The 27,888-nt window shown below is 53.4% G+C and overlaps 8 protein-coding genes across 8 annotated transcripts; 5 read left to right on the top strand and 3 right to left on the bottom strand.

The window, feature by feature from the left end:
- BDP55DRAFT_374013 (uncharacterized protein) lies at positions 1-3,064 on the top strand. The gene is made up of 6 exons (XM_060567118.1): positions 1-36; positions 89-216; positions 266-925; positions 978-1,120; positions 1,173-1,774; positions 2,050-3,064. The coding sequence occupies exons 1-6, from the start codon at positions 30-32 to the stop codon at positions 2,826-2,828; spliced, it is 2,319 nt and encodes a 772-aa protein (XP_060423640.1). The 5' UTR covers positions 1-29; the 3' UTR covers positions 2,829-3,064.
- A 3,560-nt stretch (positions 3,065-6,624) lies between these two features.
- BDP55DRAFT_637528 (uncharacterized protein) lies at positions 6,625-7,842 on the bottom strand (the record flags this gene model as incomplete). The annotated part of the gene is made up of 3 exons (XM_060572994.1): positions 6,625-6,879; positions 7,018-7,602; positions 7,771-7,842. 3 exons carry the CDS (start codon positions 7,840-7,842, stop codon positions 6,625-6,627), a joined length of 912 nt encoding a protein of 303 aa, XP_060423639.1.
- A 3,484-nt stretch (positions 7,843-11,326) lies between these two features.
- Positions 11,327-13,304, top strand: BDP55DRAFT_564306 (uncharacterized protein; the record flags this gene model as incomplete). The annotated part of the gene is made up of 3 exons (XM_060570322.1): positions 11,327-11,386; positions 11,471-12,958; positions 13,029-13,304. 3 exons carry the CDS (start codon positions 11,327-11,329, stop codon positions 13,302-13,304), a joined length of 1,824 nt encoding a protein of 607 aa, XP_060423638.1.
- Positions 13,305-14,236: 932 nt separating this feature from the next.
- BDP55DRAFT_564397 (uncharacterized protein) lies at positions 14,237-14,729 on the bottom strand (the record flags this gene model as incomplete). The annotated part of the gene is made up of 2 exons (XM_060570330.1): positions 14,237-14,501; positions 14,686-14,729. 2 exons carry the CDS (start codon positions 14,727-14,729, stop codon positions 14,237-14,239), a joined length of 309 nt encoding a protein of 102 aa, XP_060423637.1.
- Positions 14,730-15,897: 1,168 nt separating this feature from the next.
- Positions 15,898-16,565, top strand: BDP55DRAFT_681555 (uncharacterized protein). Its single transcript, XM_060576200.1, has one exon. The coding sequence runs from the start codon at positions 16,299-16,301 to the stop codon at positions 16,479-16,481; it is 183 nt and encodes a 60-aa protein (XP_060423636.1). The 5' UTR covers positions 15,898-16,298; the 3' UTR covers positions 16,482-16,565.
- A 526-nt stretch (positions 16,566-17,091) lies between these two features.
- Positions 17,092-20,065, top strand: BDP55DRAFT_564328 (Sec23/Sec24 trunk domain-containing protein; the record flags this gene model as incomplete). Its single annotated transcript, XM_060570324.1, has 2 exons — positions 17,092-17,703; positions 17,762-20,065. 2 exons carry the CDS (start codon positions 17,092-17,094, stop codon positions 20,063-20,065), a joined length of 2,916 nt encoding a protein of 971 aa, XP_060423635.1.
- A 116-nt stretch (positions 20,066-20,181) lies between these two features.
- On the bottom strand, positions 20,182-20,748 carry BDP55DRAFT_681551 (uncharacterized protein). Its single transcript, XM_060576199.1, has one exon. It carries the CDS (start codon positions 20,667-20,669, stop codon positions 20,214-20,216), a length of 456 nt encoding a protein of 151 aa, XP_060423634.1. The 5' UTR covers positions 20,670-20,748; the 3' UTR covers positions 20,182-20,213.
- A 5,273-nt stretch (positions 20,749-26,021) lies between these two features.
- Positions 26,022-27,280, top strand: BDP55DRAFT_733826 (mitogen-activated protein kinase; the record flags this gene model as incomplete). Its single annotated transcript, XM_060580142.1, has 4 exons — positions 26,022-26,134; positions 26,200-26,395; positions 26,463-26,844; positions 26,904-27,280. 4 exons carry the CDS (start codon positions 26,022-26,024, stop codon positions 27,278-27,280), a joined length of 1,068 nt encoding a protein of 355 aa, XP_060423633.1.
- Positions 27,281-27,888: the final 608 nt, after the last annotated feature.

Here is a 27,888-nt window from a genome sequence, read left to right as displayed (position 1 = left end):
TGCAGCATCTGTATGACGATAGCCCGCCAATGGATGGTGAGTTGACAACTATGTGTCTTGGGCGGAAGCCGAAAAGCTGACCTTTTAGTCGCAACGTATTTCAAACACTCTATGCCTGTTCTGCGTGTCGATGCTCAGTTCACAGTCATTGAGGCTGCACTCAAAGGCTACATGAAGTGGAGAGCAAGCAGCACCCAGCAGAGCTTGCCAGACTACGTAGGTGATGTAGACTCATGTATTCGAGCCAATACTAACCTACTTATAGGAGCAACAGCGTGCTGCACTAGAGAGGGATTTGGAGTCGTGGTGCACCAAACTTCTCGAGATGAAGTTCGAGGATCCTCTGATTCGAAAGAGAGTTTTGCAGTTATTGGTCGCCTTCTCAACAACTGCACTTGACAAGAACCCAGGCTTCATGCTCAAGGTTCTCGAACACATTTTGATGACCTGGCCGTCGCCCCAGCCGGAGCACCGTGCTTTCAATGAAGCGATCAAGGACTTCCAGTCTGAAAGCATGGTGGAGTTGCAGAGACTAGCCTCCAAGGTTCCTGACCACTTACTCGCTGTCTATGACCAAATCGAGGCGAAGGTTAACGACATGATCTCGTCTGGTACTCTGGATGAGAAACGCCAAATCGCTTATCAAAGCTTCCTCTTCATCATCATTCACCGAGCATCCAACATCGACCCCTCCAAACAGGTTGAACGCCTCCAGCAATTCATCAAGCCTGTCACATCCTCATGGCAAAACCAAGAGCTGAAGAATGCATTGTCGTCGTACTCTGGCTTTTGCGAATTGATGGCCTTGGACAAGGCGAAGAGATACTTGATGAGCCATCGCGTTCATGAAGTCAAGGAATGGGGCTCCTGCGAGTTGGATGCGGAGGGTTTGGCTCTGCAGGCCGAACTGGAGGAAAGACAAAAGGTTGGTAGAAACTCGACACATTCGTCGCGGTGGTATGCTGACCTGTCTACAGATGTTGCCACTCCGCCCTACCAAATCTTTCTTGTCATTTTCTGTCGAGAAGCTTGAGAAGACGTCAACGCCATTTCAAGTCTCGTACCAGCTATGGAATGATAGCTTCCCGCTAATCCTTCCGGACCTTTTGCAGTTCCTCAGGTAAAATTTCGCGTAATCGCTCATGATATTCGTCGACTGACAAGCTTTGTAGCCATGCTCATGCCTCGCACAACCCGGATAACTGGACAGAACTGCCCAACGAGATGAAGTCTGTTGTTGGCAATGTGCTTAGCGACCGTTTCTGGCAAGCAGGCATATCGGAAGGCAGCAAAGATGAGTTCTACGCGAGAGTCATGGATAAGAAGAACACCCTCGAAGGTCTTGCGTCGACAATCCGCGGAACGGTACGATTCGTTAGGGAAACTTGCTACGCGATCATCTATTGCATGAGTCGTTTGGAGATGCAGTTTTACGGCTTCAGCGAGCTGCCCGGTCCGCTTGCGCAAGCACTCTTCCAGAACTCATTCCACCTTTCAGCACATCAGCAAATTAATCTGCTCAACCTCGTCAGGTATCTTGTGGATGACTGTCCCCTCGAGCAACGAGAGCATTTCCTACCTCCACTTTTAGCAGCCTGTTTCCAGCAAATGGACGCCAAGATCAATGCCGAATGGGAGAACTTGGAACGTCAGCAGGCGATTCAGGCAGCTGCTGATGCTCTGACAGAGGAGATGAAGTCGGAGAGTATCTTGCGCCAAGTCACTTACACTGCAGTCATCATGGTGGCGGATTTCCTGGACCCTACGAAAAGGAGTAAGTTTTTTTCTTCTTCTTTCTTCTTCCTGGACTTGACCCTCGTCCATCTCCCCTTTCTTCCTCGGTTAGATTGTCGCCGTCCCCCCTCGCTTCTCCTTCTCCAGGATCCCTTTGGGTCGCTCAGTAGACTACTTGTCTGCTACCCCGCTCCTCATCCTCCTCATTTCCCTGTGTGCCTCGGCTGGGAGCAGATGCTGGTGGAGATGGCGGTGCTGATTCCTGGATTTCGGAGAGACGGTAAACATGGCGAATAAGCTGACATGGATTTCTAGACCCCGCCCCATTGAGATCTCAGAACGGTCAAGAGCATGCACGGAAGTATCCATCACTTAGGAAGTTTTGCTTGATGCAGTCGACCGTTGTCGAGCCACTGCTACTCTTCTGCACGCACGCCATTCGTATGCGAGACACTCGTTGCTGCAGCATAATTCTGCGAGTGTTCCGATCCATCGTCCCAGACTTTACCGTGGCTGAGCCACTGTCGCCGAAATCTTTACCTCAGGATGGCGCTGAGGCGGCACCGTCTAACAGGGACCCATACCTTGATACCACGCCAGTATCTGCGGAAGCAGCCACGGCCATCAGGGAATACATAGCCTCGGACGTGCTCCGGGCTTGCATCACCTCTTTCCATGAGCCTTACTTTGTAGATCTACAAAAGGACTTGGCGTCTCTGATCGCTGCCATAGTGGTCTACTATAGCCCTGTCACGAGCACCCCGCGCGACATCCTCATGTCTCTGCCCAACATTAGGCAAGCAGACCTTGACAGACTCAATGACTTTGTGGCCAAGCCAGCCTCACACACGCGGCAGCAGAGAGCACTTGTGCTTGACCTGCTCAAGGATCTTAAAGGAGTTAGTATTGCCGAGATGGGAAAGCTTCCTAAGAACAGTGGCTTCGGACACAGCAAGAGGTCAAATCGTAGCAAAATGGCTCAAGAGTTTATGACACCGGCCAGCGAGTCGAGAACACGGGGCGGTGGGGTTACTGATAGGGGGCGTGCCACACCAGATGCCTTGGAGGGAGTAGCTGGCCTTTTTGAGGGCTGAGAAGCCACCGGGAACCTGTCTCGAGGACGGAAACGCACCGTTGTCCGGCATAGGCTGTATGCAAATGTGTGCCCCGCCTCGACCCGGCCCTGTGGCTAGCAGTTGGAGGATGGTAATCCAACGATCTTGACGAGCCGAGGTGGGCTCTGCCAGAATACCGCTAGGACTGGATAACTAGAAAAAAGAGTATAGACAAGTCGTGGGTTGATTGGATGGACTAGGATTCCACCCATGGTTTGGAGGATTGAAAAGATACCAGGTTTTCCCAAAAAAAAACCGCAGTCTCCCCCCTTCCTTTAGGCTTTACCATGCCGTTGAGCTGATGATAGGATGAGTTACGGATACAACAACGGTGAAATGACAGTGATCTAGATCAAATGTGACGCACATTCAATATACAACGTACTTGCCTGGAGACTAACAGGCAACACTGGCAGCCTCTGCTCAGGCCTTCCCAGAGGGAAAGGCCCGTCATTGCGTACATTTGACAGCGTCGGGAGTTGAGATGGAAGGACTTGGTGGTCGGGTGGGATGCGGCTGCAGTGCTGCAGACTTGCTGCAAGTGCTTGTATGTATGTAGTCCGCAAGCATTTCCAAACTGAGATAGCTTCTCATCCCGGGATCCGGAAGAAGAGGGACCCTCCCTCTCCCTCCTCCCTCCCCCCCTTCCATATCCACCTCCCCTACCCTCCCCTTCCCGCGCAGAACTGGGTCAAGTTTTTCCTGACTGGCTACAGCAGGACTTGGGTATCGAGGCCCCTTGAGGGACTCAGGGAGGTCACAAGGAAGGGATAGAATAATACTGGACGGGGAGTCCCCCCGGGGGGGGGCGGGGGGGGGGACGGGTTGTTCTTCGTTGCACGGCCGATTCGTAACTTTTTTGGGCGACAGATGTACCATGATTTGAAGCCCCGAGAACATGGCTTTGGAAGAGGAGGTTCCCGTCATCTAAACTGGGCCGTGGATAGTAGGTGCATCTATTTACCTTACAGTGTATCTATCCGCTGCCGGGACTTCGGGACGGGAATCAAAAGGCACCAAGATCCTGATCCATAGAGATCAGGGTCGCATGGGACCCAGGTCCAGGGCCGTGAGGGAGCAAAGAGGAGCGGTTGCGGTGCGGGTAACCCGACGATCAACCTCGGCGATCGCATCGCATCACATTGCATCACATCCAGAGTTGGCGCTACATGACCGTCTTCTTCCCTCCCCCGCGCCCCCATTGCGTCCCCCTGTCCTGGAGGGGGTCGGGTAGTTCTTGTTTATTCTCTTGAGGAGACGGTGAGGGGACCAAAAGTGAGGAACATTTGCACGCATGAGCTGTATGGCGGTGGGGTTCGTCGAATCGTCGGTATTATTCCAGGAACCACACATTGTCGTCAATAAGAAACGGCTGGCGGGAAGATCAAGTTTTCTTGTTTTTGAAGGGATTTGCGCCCCCCGCTCTCCCTCTCTCTCTGCGTGGGATGGTTCCCTGACCTTGAAAAAAAATCCTTAGGTGGAAGAAGCCGAGGCGGACAACCAGTTCATCGTCATCTTCCGCCCTATGGACATTGAATTAATTCCCAACCCATCCACCCACGTACAATGTTAATTAATTTCCAGACACGTCCAGGTCACCACGTGTTCATCAGGAGAGGGGGCAAAGGGTAATTGTCTCGGGTTTTCCCTGATTCTCTCCTCTGCTTTTGTCTTTGGCCGAGGCATTGAAGAGATGAAGTTGTGAGACGAGGGGTGGCGCTTGCCACACTCACTTTCCCTCTGTCCCACCTCCAGCGCAGGCGGCCTTAGATCTGTCAATTTGTTTGGAACCCTACTTCAATTTGCCATCGTTAAGCTGAACCGGCATTTCGTTGTTTGGTTTTTGTATAAGCCTCGGTACCTCGAGAGAGGGAGAGAGAGGGAGGGTCATCGCGGAGCTCCGGGGAGGATATGAGTGGTTCATGTTGTTCTCTGTCCCATCGATTTGGGTCCAAACCTTGAAGTTTGGGGGAGGGGTTAGGGAAGGGATCTACCCCGTAGCTCAACCCACACAAGGTAGTGTATATGGTTGATCGGCGGCGGCATACGGCATACGGCATACACGGATACAGGCATTGAGGATTGGGGGGGGGGGGGCGATGATGTTTTACAAACCGAGAAACGTAGCCTTGTCTTGTCATACGTTGTGTACCATATCGTCGGCTTTCCGTTGCTGTATGGAGTAACGCATGCCCGATGCCCGGAGCCGTATTGGCGGGTCTGATTCTGAGGGGCGGGCCACCGATGTGTTTCGGGTCGCCATCTCCATATTGAGAGAGGTGACAAATAACCTCATTGCGAAGACATCCCTTGTTGTTTCTTTGCGGATTTAAATACACAAGCCGTATATGAAGAGGTAGTGAGTTGGATGGAGATATGCCTAAAACCCTGCGCCGCGGCACTTGCAAGGAAGAAACCACGGCAAAGAAAGATAAAACGGTTAAAAGTCCGAAGAAGTGTGCGAGAATGCGAGGAACTCTGCAAAAGTCCAACGGCGCGTTCTAGAACTCCCGTCTCCTGGTAAAGGGATTTGAAAGAGTCACATACGGCATGATGGATTATGGGACGATTGTAACGCCCCTAGGGCTGTACTGAGTAGCAAAACATGGAGGAAGCACCAAATTATTCGGCCGACGGAGCTGTTTACTCAATCAGACTGGGATATGTTGAAATCGCATCCAACCGTTCAACCCTCGTTGCGTTTTGACTTTGCAGATTACCTCACCCCTCATTGTCGTTAATGACGGTAGAGTTTATTTACCTTGGCCGAGCGAGGTTCCCGTGATTTCCGGCTAGGCAGCCTGACCGTAAACTCAACCGACGACGAGTGTACACAGTAGTCTTGATCAGCGGCTTTCAAGAAGCAAGCAAAGTCGAGGCAAAATGGAAGAGTTTGTTGCACACGCCGGCAAGGAGTACAACCTGCCACCTCATCGGCTGTCTATGCGTGGATGACGAAGGGACGCCTGAGAGACAACAGCAGTCGGCCGGCTTGGAAAGATAGACGCGGCCCGTGCAGAGCGAAAGCCCGGAGCCGCGAGTAAGGTGAGTTGGATGACCTGCTTGAATTCAAGATTCACTAGTCGGTTGAGTTCTTGGATAAGCCAGCTTACATCCGCAACGGATAGACTTTCCTGTGGTTGGGGGTTGTCTTGTGCTACTGCTATGAAGCCCCTCTCGACGGTTCGCAAGATGTAGACAACATGTATCTCTGGCACGGATACACACACTGTACAAGATGTGATATGCGTGGTATCCGTCGAGCTTGATCCGCTGCAGCTGTCGGTTCTCGTTTGGTGTATCCATTCATATGGATACTCAAGTCGCACCACGCACGAAGATTTGGTGACTCCACAATCGGAGAGGAGGTTGGGACGTTGTCATAAATGACTGGTAACATGCAGCCCACCTTTGCCATCTCCTAATGCGTGAGCCCAGGCCAGGGTTCTAGAGCCGAATCGAGGATTTATCCTCTGTGCCTCTCCAGTGTGGACTTGGGGTCATTGGATGCATCGGGTGGTGGTGTGGGTGTGTGCCAGGTATGAGTGGCAGGCCCCGTGGTCTCGTCAGAACGATATCTGGAGATCTGAGAGAAGCAGCACGGTATGCTGTGATCGACCGACCATGCTTGGCTATTTCCGGAGACTGCGAAGATAGTCAAGGGGCCTTGGGGGCCCCAGGCTAGGTAGCTGCGGAAGCTTGCGATCCTGGACTCCTGGTTGAGTTTTTCCTGGCCTGGCCCGGCGAGAGTGTTTATGTGCTAGTGTTGGCCTGATTAAGGCCCAGTGATGAGTGGAAACGACACCTCTAGCTTGAGATAGGATGATTTGCGGAGAGGGGCTTCCATGTAGGTTTGGCTGTTGGCTTCATCGCCTCTGATAGATTTTGCGGTTCGGCGGCGCGGCGAGCAAAGTATCGGAGCAGTCGGCGTACTTCCGCTATATTGAGGGCAGTTGAACGACTGGAAGCCGTACTCGTCTTGATCTGGTTCGACTGTGCGTCTGAACTGATTAGGCTCTGACGATTGTGCCTGGCCATACGATAGATGTCAGAAGGGGTTGATGGGCAAGTGACAGGCAACGTTATTGGGTCATTGGATCAATGATGATTGGAAAACAATTGGATGGCCAAGGAAGGTTGCCGTAATCCATCGCCGCCATCGTCGCACCAAGAGGGGACGAGGAACCCAAGAAGTGGTCGACTGTGAGTCTGTGAATGAGACAATGAGGCTGCGCAAAGCATCGGACGCACTGGCTGGCGTGATGGTCTTGTCAACCCAGCCAGTTGACAGGGAAGGGTTCAGTGCAGGATTCCTTCCATGCCACTTTATCTGCAGCTGATGGGGGCTTCTAGCGTAAAGGTAGCTTAGCTTCCATTGGAAATCGTAGCATGTTGTCTCCAGTCGGAACTCTTGTCTTGTCTTGTCATACAGTAGCATGCCTTGGGGGTACCTCAGCGTGCTCAGGTCGCAGGCGGTGGATGGGAGCGGAGAGTGGAAGCAAAAGAAACAAGACTTTGACTGTGCTTCACAGCGACCGCCACGCGAGGTCCGTGAGCCGGAGACAGTGCAGTGACACCTTCCTCTGTTTGTCCGAGTCGAGTCAACTAGGTCGGGTAAGTTGTAACTGTGCGTTGGTACGTTGGATTGGGTTGTGGGTTCAAGGTTGAGCTTGTCGGTTGTTGTTGGTTGTCTGGACTCTGAGATGACGGGATTTCTGTCAATGGCTTGGCGTGACGCGACTTTCACTTTCTGCTAACGAGCGGATGCAGTATTTCTGCACCGGCAAGACGATAGTTGCAACTTGCGTTGAGGCAGAGGGTTTACCAACGGTCCGAACCGGAATGTTAGTCTGGCAGATTGGCAGACAAAATCTCCGTCACAGTCGAGCCCATCAATGCCGCCCAAGCACAGGTATTAGACTAGAGAGTCAGAATCAGAGTAAGACAGGACAGACCAGAAGGTGATGTGCATTCCGGGGATCCATCCAGCCATGTTTGCTTTTCCCGCCAGCCATGCGCTCGAAACAGACACTCGTGGGCCCAGCTTTGTCTTGTTTTATCTTGTCTTGGATGTCGCTCTTCGTTGGGGGCCGCGCCGCTCACCTGTTTCCTGCATATTAGTCACCAACTGGCAGTAAGCAGACAAACCCACCACGCTGTTTGGATGTCTTGCTGGCACATGTCTCCTCAGGCAGTGCAGATACGGGACACTATGCCAATGTCTCAGCATGTTGTCTCGGCTTCACGCCGCCGTCTCGTGGGAAGTCCATAGAAGAGGCAAGGAGATATCGAGATGTCATTATTCAGTGGATCTTTTATAAAATAACGTACGGATGTTCTGTGCTGTGTCTTTCCAGCTGCCTCATTTTGATGGAAGGTAAACTTGTAGCTTCAAGTATAACATATCTTAGTAGGCTACTCAATACACTACGAGGAAGAGGCTGAGCTCGGAGAAAGAGCAGTGATAAGTTCCTTCCTCTATAGAGAGGCACTTGCCTTGATACTTGGAGCGTACGTGCGGTACCTAAGTATAGGTACCTATGTAGGTAGGCGACGAGAGAGAACTTGGGGTGCCTCAGGAAAGAGTACCTGCAGTACGTAGATGCCAAGACAGGCCCGGCGTCCGTTCCGGAAGTAGCCGTCCAGACCTCAATGGCTGTCAATTTTGAGTGTGCAGTGAAACCGTCCAAAGACGGCAGCGCTAGTAGGTAAATATTGCACTTTGTACTCCGTACCTTGTACGTACCCTGCTCCACTGTGTTGTGTGGGCATTCGTAGACTCGTAGTTACTGCCGTCGAAACTCAACACTGCCGACTCCTCCGCGCCATCAATCAGACTCCATAGTGGCAGATTCCGACATGATGAATGCGGCCAGAGAGAACGGTACCCCACCGCCATTGTGTTCTTCTTTCCGCTCGATGTCGTCTTCCAGAGTCGATCCCGTTACCATCCCGTAGTATAAGCGTCCGCCCGTCAGCAGCCCTCGTCCCTAGACTCGGGTCCAGCTGAAGGAAACACAATGAACCAAACCATGGGGCCAGATGCAAAAGGCAAACCAGCAGCGTGGCAGAAAGCCAGTCAGTGAAAGCCAGTTACTAGGTACACTACGTACTAGTGGCAGGTCACCGATCCAGCTGGCCCGACTCCCCGATACTCGATGCTGTATCACCAAGATCCCGGACGTATCCTATACGGCAGACAAGCCAAGCCAAGCCAGCTTCACATCCTCTCACTGTCACGCTTTCTGCGACAGCTACCGTTGGCGGGGGTCCTCCGAGTCCCGAGGCTTCTCCCTACCACTACTAACGGGAACCTTGCTACGCATACAGCACGCCATGGAAAGGTACTTGAAAGTCGTGTGGACAGTGGCATGGTACGGTGGTACCCAGGTGGACAAATTATTACCCAGGGGGAAAAACAGGGCCCCAATAACAGCTTGACTTTGCCATGGTGTGCAACCAAAAGCCCCTCTCCTGGTTTGGGTTCTCAGGAGAGTTACATTTCCCCTCGGTCACTGACCTCTGCCATAGAGACTGAGTGTGCCGCCAACTCAGATCAGCAACGTCTGCAGCTACAGCTTGTTGTCAAAGCGGGCTCCCCTGTTTCCTTTCTTTGACGGACGCAATTCTGCTTTCCGACCGAGTTCTGCCCTCTCTGACTCTCTGGCTTCTGCCCTGCCAGCCCGTTAGTTTAGAGCTAACCTCTCCGTACAAAGCAAGGTATCCATACTTGGTTACCGTATAACACAGTAGCCCGTTTGTATCCCCTGCTTGCTCGTCCTTTGCCCCCACCCACAATGACAAACCCCATCGCCATCATGTTCCCCCCTACCCCTCCCCATGCAACGCATCGCCTGCTACAGGCTAGCTACATGCGCCATAACGAGAAGCAAGGTACCTCTAATCCAATGCCCGGGGGAAGAGAAGATGGAGAGAATGGGAGCCATGTCTTATGTTCTTCTCTGCGGACTCTCTGCTTGACCAAGCCAGCCAGCGCTTGTGAGGAAAAGGGTACTTCTGCGATACCTATAACATGGAAGTTCTCTGTGGGGCCTGCAGTACACAGGATGTATCTGGTGTTTCCTTGGCCTAGCTACTCCGTTCGGAGTACTTCGTGTATCTGCACCGAAGAGGAGAACTTTCTTGACAAGGGACTGCTATTTGCCTGACACGACTTCATAGAGGACTGAGAGACTACTAAATTGATAGAGACCGGCAGAGCGCCCCCCTTTTGAACGGCATTTCCCGTCGAGTCCTCGTGTCTTAATCTCTCTGCCGATGCGAATCTCTGGCCACATGTGCATGCCCTCCGCTATCATCTTAGTAACGCGGAACACTCAACAATAGACCCGACTTATTATAATTGCATCTCCTACCCGCCCTACCTTACCTCTCCGAACCTTAGCTTGTCCGTTGTTACCTTGTCCCAGAGCCAGGAGGTATCCGTACTCAAAAGTCTCAACCCGACATATTCGCATCCAAGTTTCCAAGAGTCAAGAAGTCAACTCTGGCCCCTAACACACGACACTCCCGTACTCCCTATTCCCTAGCCGAACCCTACGCACACGGCCTCATCGGCGCATCCTGCAACATCAATCCCATCTTGACACTCATCACTTGCCGTCGCCGGACCAGGCACACCCCAGATCGTCCTAACCACGGCCACCCCCGGACGTAGCAGGGAAACAGGCCCTGTGAGACTCGCAACTGCGCCGGTTCTCAAACACCACCCGCGTGGCTTGGAAGCCTTTCATCCATGCACTCGCCTGCCATTCTTCTACCACGTCGTCTACCGCTCTCACTCCCCTCACAACCTGCTTCCACTCACGCCTCGAGCCACGCATAGAACCGTCTTGCTTGCTCAGCTGCCTTGCTCCGTATTCCTCCTGCTCAACACGAATACTCTACAACCCAATTGGCATACCCAGAAACGCGAGACCGACTTGACATATTCAACTGTCCGTCTCCCATCCGTACCTTCGGTTCTCATTTAGTCTCGCCATTGGCCTCTCGCCGTCTCTTGCCACATACTACGCCCTTCTATCATCTCAACACGAACACGCGCTCCCGGACCCGGCTTGTCCCCGGCACTTGGTTCCAAACACCCACATCAAGTCGCCCAGCGGCTGATTATCCCCTTCAGCTTTAGATAGTCATCACCCTACGCACACCAAACAACACTGCCTCGCCTGTCTGCGAGTTTCATGTCGCTGCAATCTTTGGTCCAGGCATCAACAGTCGATCTTTCACGCTCACCCTGATCGGCCGTCAGCGTGATCATCATACGCTGAATCACCCTTGAATAATCCTACGATTGAAGTAACGGGACGAACGTTGCGGTTCTTGTAAAACCGGTCACCTCCGAAGCAGTGTCTTATAGTCACTGGCTAGCCTCCCTGCCTATCTCAACGCTGCCACAAAGCTACGATCACCAGAATCACAACCTCAACCACAGTATCTCAGAATAAACCTTCATCATGGTCTACTGCGGGAAGCCCTCCAGGGGCTGTCAGATGTGTCGTACTCGAAGGATAAAGGTGAGATCTGAGATGAAGGCATCCGGGAGGTAGTGTTGGCAAATAAGTGGAAGTGTGTACTGACGGTGCCTTTTCCTGCTATAGTGTGACGAGACGAAGCCAACATGTAACCAATGCGCCAAGTCACGCCGGCAATGTCCCGGCTACAAGGACGAATTCGACCTCGTCTTCCGGAATGAGACCAAAGCAACAGAGAGAAGAGCGCAGAAGGCGAACCGAAAGGCTCTTGCCCAGAAAGAAAAGGACCTCGACTCGCCGACATCAGGCTCAGATAAGAGCATTTCACCGACTTTCAAGAAGGAGATCGATTCGCCCACAGCCGTCAGCCCTGGCCTGAACGTCCCAGTGGAACAAATGGCCAGCTGCCACTTCGTCGCCAATTATGTCTTGCTACCGAGGCAGGGAAGCACGCGTGGGTTCATGGAGTACCTTTTGCCGCTGTTGAAGGTCGACCAGGGGAACCACCACTTGCAGCATGCGTTCAACGCGTGCGCGCTGGCATCACTAGGAAACCGACCAAACGCAGCAGCGACACAACTGAGCGAGAAAGCACTCGGTCACTACACCAAAGCGCTGGCGGAGACACACATCGCGCTCAAAGACCCCGACCAGTCGAAATCCGACGCCACACTCGCTTCCGTTCTCATGCTGGGTCTTTTCGAAAACATGACTGCTCGACAGATGGGCATGTTTGCCTGGGGCTCGCACATTGAAGGCGCCATTCAATTAGTAAAGGCTCGCGGTCGCAAGCAACTCAGAACAAAGACGGGCCTGCTTCTCTTCATTGCCGTCCGGACACAGATGATCATCCACACGCTTAGCACGGGTACGGCACCAATCATGGGCGTGGAATGGTGGCTCAGCGATGCCGTCAAAGACGAGTCTGCCGCCCAGTGCCAGAGACTCAACATCAAGACGGCTGAGCTGCGTGCCGAGGTTACGAGGTTGATGTCAACGGTGGCCCGAAGCCCAGAGAACATTGACATCATGCTCGACATGATTCGCCGGGCTCAAACGGTCGATCAAGAACTAATGAGCTGGATGAGGAACACGCCAGACTACTTCCAGTACACGACGGTAGCGTGGGAGGATAACGTACCCAACGGAGATTACGCAAAGGCAGAAGTGTTCCCTGGTCGTGTGGACGTCTATCAAGACTTCTGGATCGCGAGTGTATGGAACATGGCAAGAGTATCTCGTCTCATCCTCGCATCCGTCATCGTACGCTGTGCTGCTTGGGTCTGCTCGCCGGTGGACTACCGGACAACACCCGAGTACGCCACAGCGGCGCGCACATGCGTTGACACCATCAGCGATATCATCGCCTCAGTACCGTACCACCTCGGATGGCATCTCAAGAGGCCCGAACTGCTCGAACGGGCCAACATCTCAGGCTTCGCCTGCGGTCTGGAGGAATCGCAAAAGGGTCTTCCCGGCTACTTCCTCACCTGGCCTCTGGCATGCTTGCACGGGCAAGACTACACGACAGACGCCCAAAGAGCCTGGGTTGTAGGACGATTGAAGTTCATCGGCGATGAACTCGGTGTCAAGTACGCCCACATTCTGTCACAGGTAAGCAAAGCCTCTTCTTCACATCGCCTCCCCTTGCTATTCTGCATCGATTAACTAACGTACTCCACAGATGCAAGTTCGTATCCCATCAATGCTCATCAGGAGAGACGGCCTCATGGCCCAGCCGTACCCGCAAGCCCACAACTTTGAAAAGCTGCTCTCGGCGCGCTTCGCCCCGCCGTCCGCGGGCTACTCCATGAACCCTCTGCAGCAACGCGAGGCCATGCAAAAGGAGTTTGTCGAAAAGAACAAGGCCGAGCTGCTAGCCAAGGCCACCGGCACCGCTGGCCAGGCCGGCCAGTGGGTGGCGCAAAATTGGTTGACGGTTCGCCCGGGCGCTCAGTGAGTTTTTCCTTTTGAGGAAATCATGCAAGCGCAAAACGAACATTACCACGAGTTTACGTCTTATCTATGACCATCCCCTGGCATTTCCTACTTGTGGATATTATCTATATACACACATGTGCTCTTTCTCTCCTTACTGAGAGATATCTGGCGGGATATGCGGAAAGGGGGGGAAATGTGGGATTCAATGTCTCGCATCACTAGTGACAAGGGAGAAGCACAAAATTGGGGTCGCAGGTCGCAGGTCGCAGGTCGCAGGTCGCTCAGCTTCGTAACCATGTAAAAGGCAGCAGAGCCTGGGTTGGCCTTGGCCTGGAGAAAGGGATTTTGATATCACGGCGTTTTCCCAGGAGGAGGACATTTGTTGTTTCCGTTGGCTTTGGCTTCAAAGTTGATATCTCATGCATCATGCAGTATTACGTATACACATTCCTTATCAAAAATTGCATTCAATCGATCTGTCCATCGCGTTGTCTTGTAATGTATCTCACGCTTAGAACGAAAGGTAGCCCACGTCTGTTCCTCATCTTACGCATTTAAACCAGAACGTAGACCATGGAAATCTCGTCGATTCCGTCCAAATATCCTGACAAACTCAGAAAGTGAAAAAGTGCTCTCTGGCCGTGACTAGCTGCAGGGTGCATGTACTCCAGCTGCGCCGAGCCAGACACTACTGCATCGAACAAGTCCCGTTGAGATGTCATCCCAACCTTTGTCCGTTCGGCGCTCAGGCGGCGCCCGCTGCCCATTTCCCCTCTTAGCCATGACTTTTACTGACCATCCCAGGCCCTGTTTTTGGGTATCTCAACAATCGCTGGCCCGACTGCCCACTCCAAGTGTACCGATTTGCCTGTTTTTCGCATCGGTTTCCTGCGCTCTGCCGTCCCATCCCGCTTAGACATTCCTGACAGCATGGCTGGTAATGCGCGCCCATCATTTGGTCTTCTTGATCTGACCGACAGTATTCCCGCTCAAATTCCAAGCCTTGACGACCCAGCTCTGGGTTTTGTCGACGTAGTTCTCGTTCGAGGTGTGCTTCACGCCGACGCGGACGCCATCCTTTGTGAAGACGACGTTCTTCTTGCCCATGCGCTCCGAGGCAGACTCTTGGATCTTGTTGACGGAGATGTACACCTGCCAAAGCACCCAGGCCAGGCCGCCGAGGAAGAGGAGGGTGATTACAAGGGGAATGATTTGCCTGTGGGTTTGCGCGGAATGTGTCAGCAGTTTTCTGTATTCCCAAGAGTCCAAAGACTGGGACTCTCGTTCTTGTAACAGTCGCGTGAGGTACAACATAAGGTTGAGGCGCAAAAGCGACAAGCCTCGAAATGCCAAGAGGTGCACCCTGGTGTTGTCCGGGGAAGGAATCTTACTGACCTCACGGCCGAAGGGGGGGCGGCGGTTGCGCTTTCTTGCCCCACGCCATTATTGCGATTGTGCTCAGAATTTGTGGTTGAGAGATCCGTGGAGAGATTTTGGTCCTTTCCTGTTCACTTTTTGAAAGGAAGAAAACAGTATGGAACGACAGCAAGAAAAATGATGTTGCCAGAAGGAAAAAAAAAAAAGGTGCAGAAAATGCGCAATACCGAGCGAGTCGCCGTCCGACTAAGGGCTTCTTAAACAGGTAGGGCGATGTCGATCTCAAAGGGTAGGTTGTGGATTTGCGTGAGGTTGACTAGATGGCGGTATTGGTAGAATGGTGAAGGGGTCGAAGTGAATAAGAGGCGACAGACTACACACATGCAGACTAGGTAGAAGGAAAGGGGAGAAAAGGAAGAACAGGTGCCGGACGTTGGACGAAGAGGGAGCCGGGCTGCAGATCGAGGAGGGAGGAAGAGGGAGGGGTGGGAGCTAAAGCAAGGCAAGGTAAGGAAGGTAGCTGCTCAGTCAGAGCTGGAAGGAAAACGGGCAAGCACGAGCGACAGGAAAGGAACAATGAGGAAAAGTCCAGATGAAATCAGTCAGTCGTACAACCCAGTCTACCTTACCTCTCTGCGTAGCTACCTCTCTACCTTATACCAATACCTGCCCGTTGAAGTAGGCAAAGACATGGACATGACCGTGGCACGTCGCAAGCCGCAGGCCGTACGCCTCACGAAGCAGCACATTTTGTATTACAGTACCACCCTCTCCCCTCCCCACCACCCACCTTCCCGTCCCGCTATCCGCGTCTACCTTGGCTGTGTACTCTATACGGAGTAGTGAGCTATTCCAAGGTACGCAGTGTAGGAGTCTACGGATACAGACGGGCAGTCCGATCTAGGCGCAGATTACACGCGGGCAGCGGACGGCGCATCCCAGCGCGAGAAAGTTGAATCGCGTCGTTCCGACACGCAATCGAGCGACGGCCCAGTCCTCGGCGCAGGGGACTTGGATCTTGGAGGGGAGGGTCCAGGGGCTACCGAGTGGAGATTCGGGGCCTTGAGAGGCTGAGAAGAAGAATCCAATGGGCGACCATGAGCGGGAGGCATCAACCGTCTTACCCAGGTAGGCAAGATACCCACTAAAGGTACGTAGGTGAGTGGAGGTATTCGATCTTGCGGTGGTAGTACTTACTTCACCAGGTAGTCTCGTAGTCTCGCGCCCGCGGCCTCCCCCCTTTTAATGTTTCCCTCCTCTTTCTTAGTGGTGCTGGTGGGAAGACATCATGTGCGCTTCCAAACTCTGATCAGGGTCACTTAATTATACCCTCGGGCAGTGCCTTCAATGGGTCACGAATTTGCAGTAAGTCGAATGCGAGCAATGGCTCCTCAAATGCTAGATGTCTAGTTCGAGAGCCAGCTGGGATAATGTCAACTCTGAGATGTTGTCAAGCTCATGCTGTTGGGTATTTTCATGCGAGAGCTCGTCTTTGGATAACATGACAAAACATGGTTCAGTCAAAGTCTTCCTATCCCCATGCTAAAGTACTTGCTCTACCTATTATAGGGAGGTCCCCAGTCACTTGCACGGAACTGAGACGCTGCTGAGGGGAGCATTGCACCTTGCTGGATGCATGTCTGCCCCACGACGTTTGATATCATATATGAGAAGACGAAAAACGACAATTAAGAATAAGAAAGGGTTCGCATCACGCATGCCTGGGAGTTTTGCTCTTTGGTGGGATGTTTTTCAGGACCTGTGCACACTACATAGCAGCCCAGGTCCTTGTTGTAGTGTAAGGTATCTGACAGGCTGACTTGTCTAAGTGTGGCCCTCGCCGGAAATCTGCCGAATGGGGTCCGGCGTGGGGCTCTTTCCGGACTGACCGTTATTCCGCTCTCCGTCTGCCTCAGCCTCACCTGGCCTGTGCACCGAAGCTCCCCGCCACATGTCCTGACCGCCGCCATGATGGGACACACTTCAGTCTCCAGCTAAGCCCGCCAGTTAAGCCCTTGCTTGCGATAGAGGTGCATACCTAGTCGACTTGGAGCTGGATCCAGTGGGTTGAACCACCTGTCCATTCGACTCTGCCCAAGGCTGCCTGTCTACTGCAACTTCGCCCTCCCTTTCTCAATCGCAGCCTGGCTCGGGTATCTAGGTTAGCCTCGCCTTGACGTATCTCCAGCACCCTTCGTCATCTGGTTCATGTGGACACATCTCCATTGACCAACGTTTGCTGTCCTTGAACCCCTCGCTACCTAACGCCACGCCATCTATTGCGTACGTCCAAAAAGCCGGCATTGGCCACGCTCGACCAAATCGCATCCCCAACATCAACCTTTCCATCCATCGCAAAGCCACAGCTTGGATCCTAGCCCACCTAAATACTATCGAGCGCAACCTCGTCCTTGCCCCGACCGCCCACCATGTCGGCGCCGAACGACGGCTACGGCCAATATCCCCCGCAGCAACAACCCTACTCCGACCAGCCTCAGGATGGCTACGATGCACAGGGAGCTCAAGCTACCCAGCCAGCTGCAGCCGACCAAGGCAAGAAGAAGAAGAGAGGTTATGCCACCCAAGCTTATGAGTTTGGAGCTGGCGCCAACTCCAACACGGCCGGCGCACCTCCTCAAGGACAACAATATGGCATGCCCCAGCCCCAGGCCGCGGCTTATGGTGGATATCCCGCGCAGGATGCTCAACCTGCTGCCGCCGCCTATGGCTCTCCTCAACCTCAGCAGTACGGCATGCCCCAGCCCCCTGCCGCTCAACCTGGAGGATACGGCGCGTATCAATCCCCTGATGCCGGATATCCTGCGTCCGGTCTTGCCCCTGCCGCCCCCAGCGTCGGCGGCCTCAACCAGCAGATGGCCGGAATGAACCTCGGCGGCCAACAGAACCAGCAGCAGCCTCCTCCTGGCCAAGCCGCTCGTCCTGTGGCCCTTAACCAGCTCTACCCTACCGACTTGATGAACCAGCCGTTCAACGTCTCCGAGCTAGACTTGCCCCCTCCTCCCATTATCCTTCCTCCCAACGTACGTCACCACCCATGCCCACAACCCTGAAGCTCAATTCTGACAACGAGACCTCTAGACTAGCGTGACCCCCTCACCAGATGCGAACTGCGGTCCCAAATATGTACGCTCTACTCTCAACGCCGTCCCGACAACACACTCTCTTCTGAAGAAATCGAGGTTACCCTTTGCGCTCGTTATCCAGCCTTATGGAGCTCTCCACGATAGCGAGGATCCGATTCCGGTGGTGCAGGACCAGGTCATCGCGCGTTGCCGACGCTGCAGAACATACATCAACCCATTCGTTACCTTCCTGGACCATGGACACCGATGGCGTTGCAACATGTGTAACCTGACGAATGATGTTCCTCAAGCCTTCGACTGGGACGCTGCTTCGCAAAGGAGCACTGACCGTTGGGGACGTTACGAGCTCAACTATTCTGTTGTCGAGTTTGTTGCGCCTCAGGAGTACATGGTGCGCCCGCCTCAACCGCTGGTTTACCTGTTCCTCTTCGACGTGAGCTACGCTGCAGTCTCGACCGGCCTTCTCGCGACCAGTGCCCGAACCATCCTCGATAGTCTCGACAGAATACCTAACGCCGATCGCCGAACTCGCCTGGGTTTCATCGCCGTGGACTCCAGCCTGCACTACTTCTCGGTTCCCAAGGATGGTGAGGAGAACACTGAGACCAGCATGTTGGTTGTCAGCGATTTGGACGAGCCATTCCTGCCTGTGCCTCAAGACCTGCTGGTACCCCTGACGGAGAGCCGCCAGAGCATTGAGAGCTTTCTGACCAAGCTGCCCGAAATGTACCAGAGCAACCAGAACAATGGATCTGCCATGGGCTCGGCCCTTCGAGCTGGTCACAAGCTGATTTCGGCTCTCGGCGGAAAGATCGTGGTGCTCAGCGCTTCGCTGCCCAATGTTGGCGTCGGCAAGCTGGACATGCGCGAAGACAAGAAGCTGCTGGGTACAAGCAAGGAAAGCAGTCTGCTTCAAACTGCCAACAGTTTCTACAAGAGCTTTGCTGTAGAATGCTCAAAGAACCAGGTCTCCATCGACATGTTCCTGTTCTCCTCGCAATACCAGGATGTTGCCTCTTTGAGCAACTTACCCAGGTACACTGGTGGACAGACTTGGTTTTACCCGGGCTGGAACGCCGGCCGTCCGGAAGACGCCATCAAGTTCGCCTCCGAGTTCAGTGACTACTTGTCATCAGAGATTGGACTGGAAGCAGTACTCCGTGTTCGTGCCACCACTGGTCTGCGCATGAACGCCTTCTATGGTAACTTCTTCAACAGAAGCTCCGATCTTTGCGCCTTCCCCGCCTTCCCTCGCGATCAGTGCTATGTCGTTGAGGTTGCCATTGACGAAAACCTCACGAAGAACGTGGTGTGCTTGCAGACTGCCGTTCTTCACACAACCTGCAATGGAGAGCGTCGCATCCGCGTCATGACGCTGGCTCTTCCGACAACTACAAATCTCGCTGATATCTATGCCTCGGCGGATCAGCAGGCGATCACCACCTACTTCAGTCACAAGGCCGTCGAGCGCGCCTTGAGTGGAGGTCTGGAGGCTGCTCGCGACTCTCTCCAGAACAAGTTGATCGAGCTCTTGCAAACTTTCAGAAAGGAGCTCGCCGGCGGCAGCATGGGCGGCGGCCTGCAGTTCCCCTCTAACCTACGCGGCCTCCCCATCCTCTTCTTGGGTCTCATGAAAAATGTCGGCCTCCGCAAGTCGGCTCAAATCCCGTCAGACCTGCGGTCGGCGGCCCTCTGTCTGCTTTCGACGCTTCCCGTCCCTCTCCTCATGCAATACATCTACCCCCGTCTCTACTCGTTGCACGACATGCCCGACAACGCAGGTGTGCCTGACTCGGAGACGAGCCAGATTGTGCTCCCGCCGCCGGCGAATCTCTCGTCAGAAAGGTTTGCTCCGTACGGTCTGTACCTCATCGACGACGGCCAGACGCAGTTCCTCTGGGCCGGCCGGGATGCCGTGCCGCAGCTGCTGGCCGACGTGTTTGGAGTTGAGGACAGGACCCAGTTGCGGGTGGGCAAGGGTGCTCTACCGGAGCTGGACAACGATTTCAACGAGCGCGTACGGGCAGTCGTTCACAAGAGCCGGGACCACAAGTCCAAGGGAGTCGGCAGCATCATCCTGCCCCATCTCTACATTGTCCGCGAAGACGGAGAACCGAGCCTTAAGCTGTGGGCGCAGACACTACTGGTGGAGGACAGAGCGGACCAGGGCATGAGCGCAGCACAGTGGCTTGGTATTCTTAGAGAAAAGGTAAGTCCCCCCAACCCAGCCCAACACAGTAAAGTGGCATTTCGTTATCAAGACAGTATTGCTAACAAGACGATGCAGGTTGTTACTTGATTGGAGAAGCGGTACTAAAGGGCAATTGCAATGCAAAGTGAAAGGTGGTAGCATGTGGTACTAGGTTTATTTAGACCAATGTCTCTATCAAATTAGAGATCAATACGCAAAAAATATTGGCCGAATACATTTGTCCATCGTCCTCCCATTACATGCGCCAATATGAACCTACAAAAGTGGACAGCTCTTGTGCGTGGGTCCGGTAAGCGGCACCAGTGACTCGCGAGAGAGACGGTGATGGCCTGATAGGGGACATTGCGTGGTAGTCTGTAGGAGAGTTGACTAGTCTTTCGGAACCTTTGGCTTCAGAAGAGGTCCTGAGGAAATGAGCTTGTCTCGGGAGGTTGAGAAGCCTGTGGGGCTCACGTTCATGTCGCACTTGACTGTTGGTGCCTGTGTTGGCGTAAGTTCTCCTGCCACACATTAAGGTGGTAGCAGCCGCCGTAAGTCTAGCATTCGGAATCCAGAATCTAGGATCCAGATACGACTGACTACCTTGTGCTGCTCTTGCAAAGAGGCTGAGTAATACTAAGAGATACGAGAATACCCATGTATCGTCCGTCTGGGCCAGGCCGCTTGAATCACCACAGCCCAAACCGTCCATCCCGCACTCTACTTCGATGGTGAAGGGGAAATAAACAAGGTGAAATCTGGCACCTCCTCAGCTTCCGGGTCGGTTGGTTAGGTGGGCTTGTGTGAAACTGGCACCAGTGAGAGGTGAAACACACGCGCCGAGGGTACAGACGGGGACCGGCTCGGGGGCCAATGGTGGGCGGTGCTAGGCGCCGGCTGTACGTGTGCCGTGGCTTGCAGGCGTGCTGGCCAATGAACGGTCCAGAAGTCGGGTTTTTGGCATTTTCCCATCACAATGGCTACCGGTATAATTAGCACGTTTGTCACTTGGAACATCTGGGAGTTGGGTCAGCTGGCATTTTTTGAATGCTGGACTTCGAAGAGCGAGGTAAGGTAAGGTATGCGGGAGACCTTTTGTTTGACGCTTCGGCAGCTCGGCGAGAAAGTACCTCATTAGCTGTACGGAGTACGGGGTACCATCGTGCCTTACGGAGAGAGACCCTCAATGGTGTGAGTAAGACTAAGAGTTCCGCTTGCCCCGTCAATAAGGAGCCTGAGCCCCTGGCAATAAGGGTGGAATACCGGGGATATGCATGTATCAAGCTCGTTCCGCTAGCGCTGTCAGAGGTCCCCTTTCCCCGTACGTTGCTTAGTTGGTGCCGCCACGAGCAGAAGATACCTTAGCTTTCCAGAACTTGGAAGACCTCATCATTAGCTAGGAGAAAAACCTCAAACAGCATGGTTCAATCATCCCGAAGTTGAGCTGATCAACCGGGTTGTGGATCGTCTGTTCCCACCTAGGGAGGCAGGGGAGAATAAGAGACTGGAGGGGATCCAGAGTCTAGACCAAAGAACAGTGTGACCGTTCTAGACCGCGGCAACGTGGACTGAAATGTAGCAGGGAAGAAGCATTGATGCGTAGCCGCCGTCGAAGCTTTCCAAGGGCGAGTCGGTTTGGTTCCATTGAGAGAGACTGGGAGACGGCATCGTCTATCTGAGGCTTTGTTTTGTTCTAGACTTTGACTGTTTCCAGTTCCTAGAGACTAGGAGGGATCCACACGGGGGCATTTCTGTTGTCATCGTGAGACCTTTGGTTCGATGCTACGGTGATTCAAGGTTCAAGTTCGGATTGTTTTTGACTGCTCTCGGGCTGACGGGTCGGCGGGAGGGGCGGAGCTTGCCTAGACTTTATCTGAATCAGAGATTAATTAGTCCTTGAACGGACGCGGCCTAGTAGTTGATCGGAAAGTCTAAGGCGCGGATAGTCAGTCTGGTCTTCTTCCCCTTCCCTCGCGGTTGTGTACGAAGTGTACGAGAATAGACGCGCAAGGGCGACTATGGATAGGTACTTGGATGAGTGTGGCGTAGGCTGTGTCCGTTGGTGAGACGTTGACGTTGGTGAGACGTTGACGTTGGTCTCATATTTTTCGTATCGAGGGTTGTCCTTCTTCCTCGAGGCGCGGTCTCATTGTAATGGCCCACTCTGATTCCGGTGGCCGGGCAGGTTCCACGTTGGCTTTTCTCTTTCTTTCGTCTGCTCAGCAATCGGCTCGGTGGTGATACTGGGATAGCCCTGACAGCGAGTTTTTGAAGCTCCCTCTCCCGTCGCATATGGAAACAGGTTGGGGTTCCTTGAGTAAGAGAGGTAGATCATTCATCTATCAGTCAGCGGTCCTGATTCATTGTATTTTCGGCTAGAACAGGTCCATTGACGTCAATTTTGTTTGTAGTTTGGCATGCTTGATGGAGGCAAAGGTTAAGGTGGTAAATGTTGTCAAAGACGTCGTGTACCTTGGGACATTGGAACCAAGAGGAGGAATGAGGAAAACTTGGGTATTCATGGATACAACGGTATGCGGTAAGGTACTGGGAACTGGGTATTGGGTACGGAGTACGGAGTACAGGATGCGGTTGGCCCCAGGTTGCAGAAACGGCCTCGCGTGTTTCCCATTACTTGGACCCCGGCTCAAAAGACAGGTGCGATGTTAATGGACGAGTTGGGTCTGACTTCTAAGTGGCCCTTACCCGGGGCGCGGGGGGGGATTGGGGGTTTCCTGAAGCAAGCACGTTTCCAAGTAAAGGTATCTTGACCTGGATTGGCGTCACTAGGTGGGCTCAAGCTCAGGTATCCATACATGCAGATGTGTATAGCAGGTACCTCTCGCAGTCTCACAGTGCTCTGTACTTACCTTAGATACTCCCATCTGTAAGGTACCTTAGGTTAACTTGACTGCCGCTGGGCACCTCCCCTTTGGCGTCCACAGGTCTGGTGCTTCCTACCGGGAAATAAATGGTGGATAAGAGCATGAGTAGGTAGGTATCCGTACCTTCCTCCGTACTCCGTACTGTATTCCCGCCCCGAATTGCGCAATCCATCAGATCTGACAAGTAATGGTTCGTGATACATAGATACCCGTAGCCTGTGTGTAGGGTCGTGGCCGAAGGGCAGGTATCTGTCTAGCACCAATTGTACCTGAAGTAAAGTACCTATATACCTTACCTTACCTAAGGTAAGGTAGGCTTGCAAACGTTCTCGAGTGCTTTGGACTTGGTTGGTTCTCAAGACAGGATACTTTGTCCCTCTTCCATTGTTAGACCCGCTACCATCCTCAGGAACCAACCTACCTTACCTTACCGACACCACCAGCTAGCCCAGGGTCAGGTCCCGCTATCTCCCCCTCCTTTGGACCCCCTCCCCCTCCCCATCCCCCTCTCCTCCGCTTGCGCCGCCTGTCTCGATCCCATTCCCAAGTCTCTCTTCCAGTCTCGCAATGTAAGGTATCTACGGAATACCTTACCTACCTGCCGTGCCTCACCCATCACACTTCTCTTTTATCGTCTTTCTCGACTGTTGGTGGAAGACAAACCAGAAACACACGCAGGTGATAACACCTCGAACTAAATAAAGCCTGACCAACGACTCTGGGTCAAGGCCTCATTAGACGCCCGCCTGCCTACTTATCCACCACATCACATCGAGAGACAAGACACTGTGACATCTCTACAAAGACAAATCTGCAGCGGGGTAAGATTACCTATCTGACCTACCTACGGATACCTTACAAGTTACCACAGTACTCCATACACAGTAGGTAGACAAATTCCCATCCCCTTGCCGCACTCATTCCACCCGTCACCTCACTTTATTACCCTTAGCTTGACCATCACACGTTTGCGACATTTCCTTCTCCTCCTCCTTCTCCAGCCTCACAGCCGCCTCACCACCTTCTTTCACTCTCACTCTCACTCTCACTCTTCGCCCCCCCCTCCTTTCACCTTGACTTTCTTCCACCAGAACATCGAGGGTCAATTTACCTCAACTTCATGCCGACCCGATCTGATCTGACCTGGCCTCACCTACCTCTGTAGCCACTTCGCATATTCTCGCTTCGTCGCAGGTCTCTGGTACGTATACTTTGCTCTGAGTCTTTGTCCTCCTCCTGTCTCCAGCTGGGTATTTGCATTCCATACCCCGTCAACCGTCCGGCACCATCCTGAGATCGTCGTCGCCGCAGTCCTTGGCGACCTCACTGCCATTCTCCATTCTTTACTCCCTCTTCCTGTCCAGCAACTCAACTTCCCCTGGCCGTACTTGCTCTTCTCCCCTTCGTCTCGCCTTCCCTCATGGTCTCATCCCCGACATCATACCGGCAGACACATCTATCTAGGTAGGCCACTCCCAAGAGAGAACCACAGAGCGCGCGCGCGCGCGAGAGAGAGAGAGAGAGAGAGAGAGAGAGAGAGAGGGAAAAACGCACCCAAGCGGAAGCAGCTATACACTCCTCGGCCCCGGTCCAGGAGTTCGTGAAGCTCAACCGCGTTGTTCTCTTCCGGGCCCGCCTGCCTCGTGGTGTTTTGTCCCTCCTTTGCGCATCTTCGACGTATCTCGTCTGAAGTCCCGTCGCAGTCGCAGGGGGTGCTCGGTTCATCGCCCGTTCCCCTTACCTTTTGCCTCGTTTCGTTGCGTCGCGACCCGCAACCCACTTGCCCTCACCTCACCAGCACCCTCTCTTGCTGCTCCTCACCTTCCAAACCACGCGGGCTTCCTTTTCTCTGTGCTTCGCGCTTTGCTATCGCTCATCTTCTGGAAGCTTGTCTGCGCTGCACCTGGCTGTCGCACCAAACTCTCCCGGGAGATCGATTGCTTTTCGAGAAGCCACGGAAGAAGGCATAGAGAATAGGTCCGGACACCACCCTCCCGCTCGTCTGTCTGTATGCGGTTGCTCCTTCTCTGCTCTCTTCTAGGTGCCCTGCTCTGAGTCTGCGCTGCGCTGATCAGAACTGCTTTGTCTCTTGCAAACCTGGCTTGGACCTGAGTTCAGTTCCTGGGTCTTGCGGTCCTTTATCCGTACCCGACCGATGACCCAGCTGGTTCTGGTTCAGGACCCTCCCCAGTGCCTCCTCACCTTGCTTAACCTTGCGCATCCCGGGATACCTGCCTGTTCTGTCACTTGACCCGTTGGAGCTCCTTCCAGCTAACACGATTCAGCTAACACCAATTCTCAGCCTGCAGTTCCCGCCTAAAGCAGCCCTCTCAAGTCCGGATACTTGCAATCCATCCATCACACTCACCCCGTCCTCAACCGACAATTTACCTTCCTCTCACACACACACGCACACACATACGTACGTCTCTGCTATCGAGCAAAGACCACAATACACACACTCATCAACAACCACAACCATTTTGTGGTACTCGACGAAAAGAAAAACGAAAGAGTGACCGACATCCGAGACGTTGGCAAGAAATCCAAACACGATCCCGGCCTGTGACAAGCGGACCTCACCCAGCACCCAAGGCCCGAGCGGACCCAAGAAACACGGCCCTCGCCCACTTTCGAACCTCCGACGACACTCGTCCCCTTCCACCCTCCCGTCCGCATCTCTCTGTCCCATCCTTCCCCCCTCTCGAGATACTCTACAGCCGATCTGCCTGTTGTCTGTTCATTGACTGGACCGACCTGGTTGCGTGTTCTTTCTTCCAACCCAACCAAAGAACAAAGTACCGCCGGTTTGCGACCTCAAGCTTTGTGTGTGTGTGTCTGCGACGCCCATCATTTTTTTGATAGCCGCCGTCGGTCGATCCCACCCTTCCTTTCGACAAGTCACAAAAGGCCTGCCCGCCAATAATTATACCCCCCGCAGAACCAAATACCGGAATCCTTTCGCCTCCTTCCTGAACCACCGCGCAAACCAGGCAATTGTGGTTCTGCAAGACGGCCTTATTAGGACGACTTAATTCTCTCCCTCATCCCCCCTTTTTTTTTCTCCGCCCAAGGTTGCATCTCGTTCGCGAGGACCCGCCTGTGTGGTATTACTCCGTCGGCCAACTGCTCCGACAACTTCCTCTCCACATCGACACCATCGTCGCACTTCGCTCACAATGTCGCGCGCGAATCCCCCCAACGCTTCGGGCTCCCGAAAGATCTCGTTCAACGTCAGCGAGCAGTACGACATTCAGGATGTCGTCGGCGAGGGTGCATACGGAGTCGTCTGGTGCGTTATCTACCGTTTTAACCGCAATTCAAGAAATAGCGGATTGCTAACTGGACACTCTATAGCTCGGCGATACACAAGCCTTCTGGCCAGAAGGTCGCCATCAAGAAGATCACACCTTTCGACCACTCCATGTTCTGTCTGAGAACTCTGCGTGAGATGAAGCTTCTTAGATACTTCAACCATGAGAACATCATCTCTATCCTCGACATCCAGAAGCCCCGCAGCTATGAGACATTCAACGAGGTTTACCTCATCCAAGTGAGCAAAGCCTCCCAAGGTGCCATACCCATGGGAACGGGCCGTATACTAATGCCTTTCTCTACAGGAACTCATGGAGACGGACATGCACCGTGTCATTCGAACCCAAGACCTGTCCGACGACCACTGCCAATACTTTATCTACCAAACCCTTCGTGCTCTCAAGGCGATGCACTCCGCCAACGTCCTTCACCGTGATTTGAAGCCCTCCAACCTGCTTCTGAACGCCAACTGCGATCTGAAAGTCTGTGACTTTGGTCTGGCGCGTTCTGCTGCATCCCAGGAGGACAACTCGGGTTTCATGACGGAATACGTCGCCACTCGTTGGTACCGTGCTCCCGAGATTATGTTGACGTTCAAGGAGTACACCAAGGCCATTGATGTATGGTCCGTTGGCTGTATTCTCGCCGAGATGCTGAGCGGAAAGCCTCTGTTCCCCGGCAAGGACTGTGAGTTGGACCCTAATGTGGCCTAATCCAAGGTACAAAGCTAACCAGACATATGACAGACCACCACCAGCTCACTCTGATTTTGGACGTTCTTGGTACCCCGACGATGGAAGACTACTACGGCATCAAGTCCCGCCGCGCGAGAGAGTACATTCGCTCGCTTCCCTTCAAGAAGAAGGTTCCGTTCCGCACCCTGTTCCCCAAGACGTCCGACTTGGCTCTCGACCTTCTCGAGAAGCTCCTCGCTTTCAACCCTGTCAAGCGCATCACTGTGGAGGACGCCCTTAAGCACCCCTACCTCGAGCCGTACCACGACCCGGATGATGAGCCTACTGCGCCACCCATTCCCGAGGAGTTCTTCGACTTTGACAAGCACAAGGACAACCTGAGCAAGGAGCAATTGAAGCAGTTGATCTACCAGGAGATCATGCGGTGAGCGATGTCGCAGGGTATCCAAGCAAGAACAGAAGCAAGCCAAAGAGAAAAACACGGTCCACAGCAGGTGCATGGTGGGTCAGAGAGACATGATCCTGCGGGACGATGACAACGAGAAAACCACAGCGACGCTGCTGAGTCTGAGGGTGGGCAAAGCGATTATAGACAAACCATGCGGGACGGATAGGAGAATCAAGGCCGTGCAGCCCGTGGTGATTGGGAGATACAAAGGAACATATGTGAGGCGAATCAGATTCGACTAGAATCAGTCGAGTGAATGATGGATAGGCAAATACTTTCTCGTCTAATTTCCTCTCCTCTTCCGTTGCTAAACTTGCTTGACTTTCCGTGAGCCCAACCGTATGGAAATCTCCAGCCACCCGTCCCAGGACCAAGAGGTGTTGACGACGTCAGTGATGTAAACTTGACGGATTGATGAAGGACAAGAGAAATCACAGCACGTTACAAAGTTAAGTTACCATACATCTCAGAAACGTGGATTGTCGGTATTGGGCTGACCTGATCGAAGCTATTCAATCAGCAGGGGTTTAACAGCAATTGAGCGCTCAAGAGCATTGGTCAATAACAGGAAGCGTAAGGGAGGATGAC

Source organism: Colletotrichum godetiae (assembly GCF_030913485.1).
Source record: "Colletotrichum godetiae strain CBS 193.32 chromosome Unknown BDP55scaffold_68, whole genome shotgun sequence".
Lineage (NCBI taxonomy): Eukaryota > Fungi > Ascomycota > Sordariomycetes > Glomerellales > Glomerellaceae > Colletotrichum > Colletotrichum godetiae.
This window is presented reverse-complemented; position numbering and strand designations above follow the sequence as displayed.

Bases quoted from the DNA above. Each gene is read 5' to 3' on its own strand.
- BDP55DRAFT_374013 (XM_060567118.1), top strand. The intron at 217-265 runs GTAGGTGATGTA...ACCTACTTATAG, and splicing joins AGCAGAGCTTGCCAGACTAC to GAGCAACAGCGTGCTGCACT. The intron at 1,775-2,049 runs GTAAGTTTTTTT...ATGGATTTCTAG, and splicing joins CCTGGACCCTACGAAAAGGA to ACCCCGCCCCATTGAGATCT.
- BDP55DRAFT_681555 (XM_060576200.1), top strand. From the start codon at position 16,299: ATGTCTGCCCCACGACGTTTGATATCATATATGAGAAGACGAAAAACG.
- BDP55DRAFT_681551 (XM_060576199.1), bottom strand. From the start codon at position 20,669: ATGGACGGTTTGGGCTGTGGTGATTCAAGCGGCCTGGCCCAGACGGAC.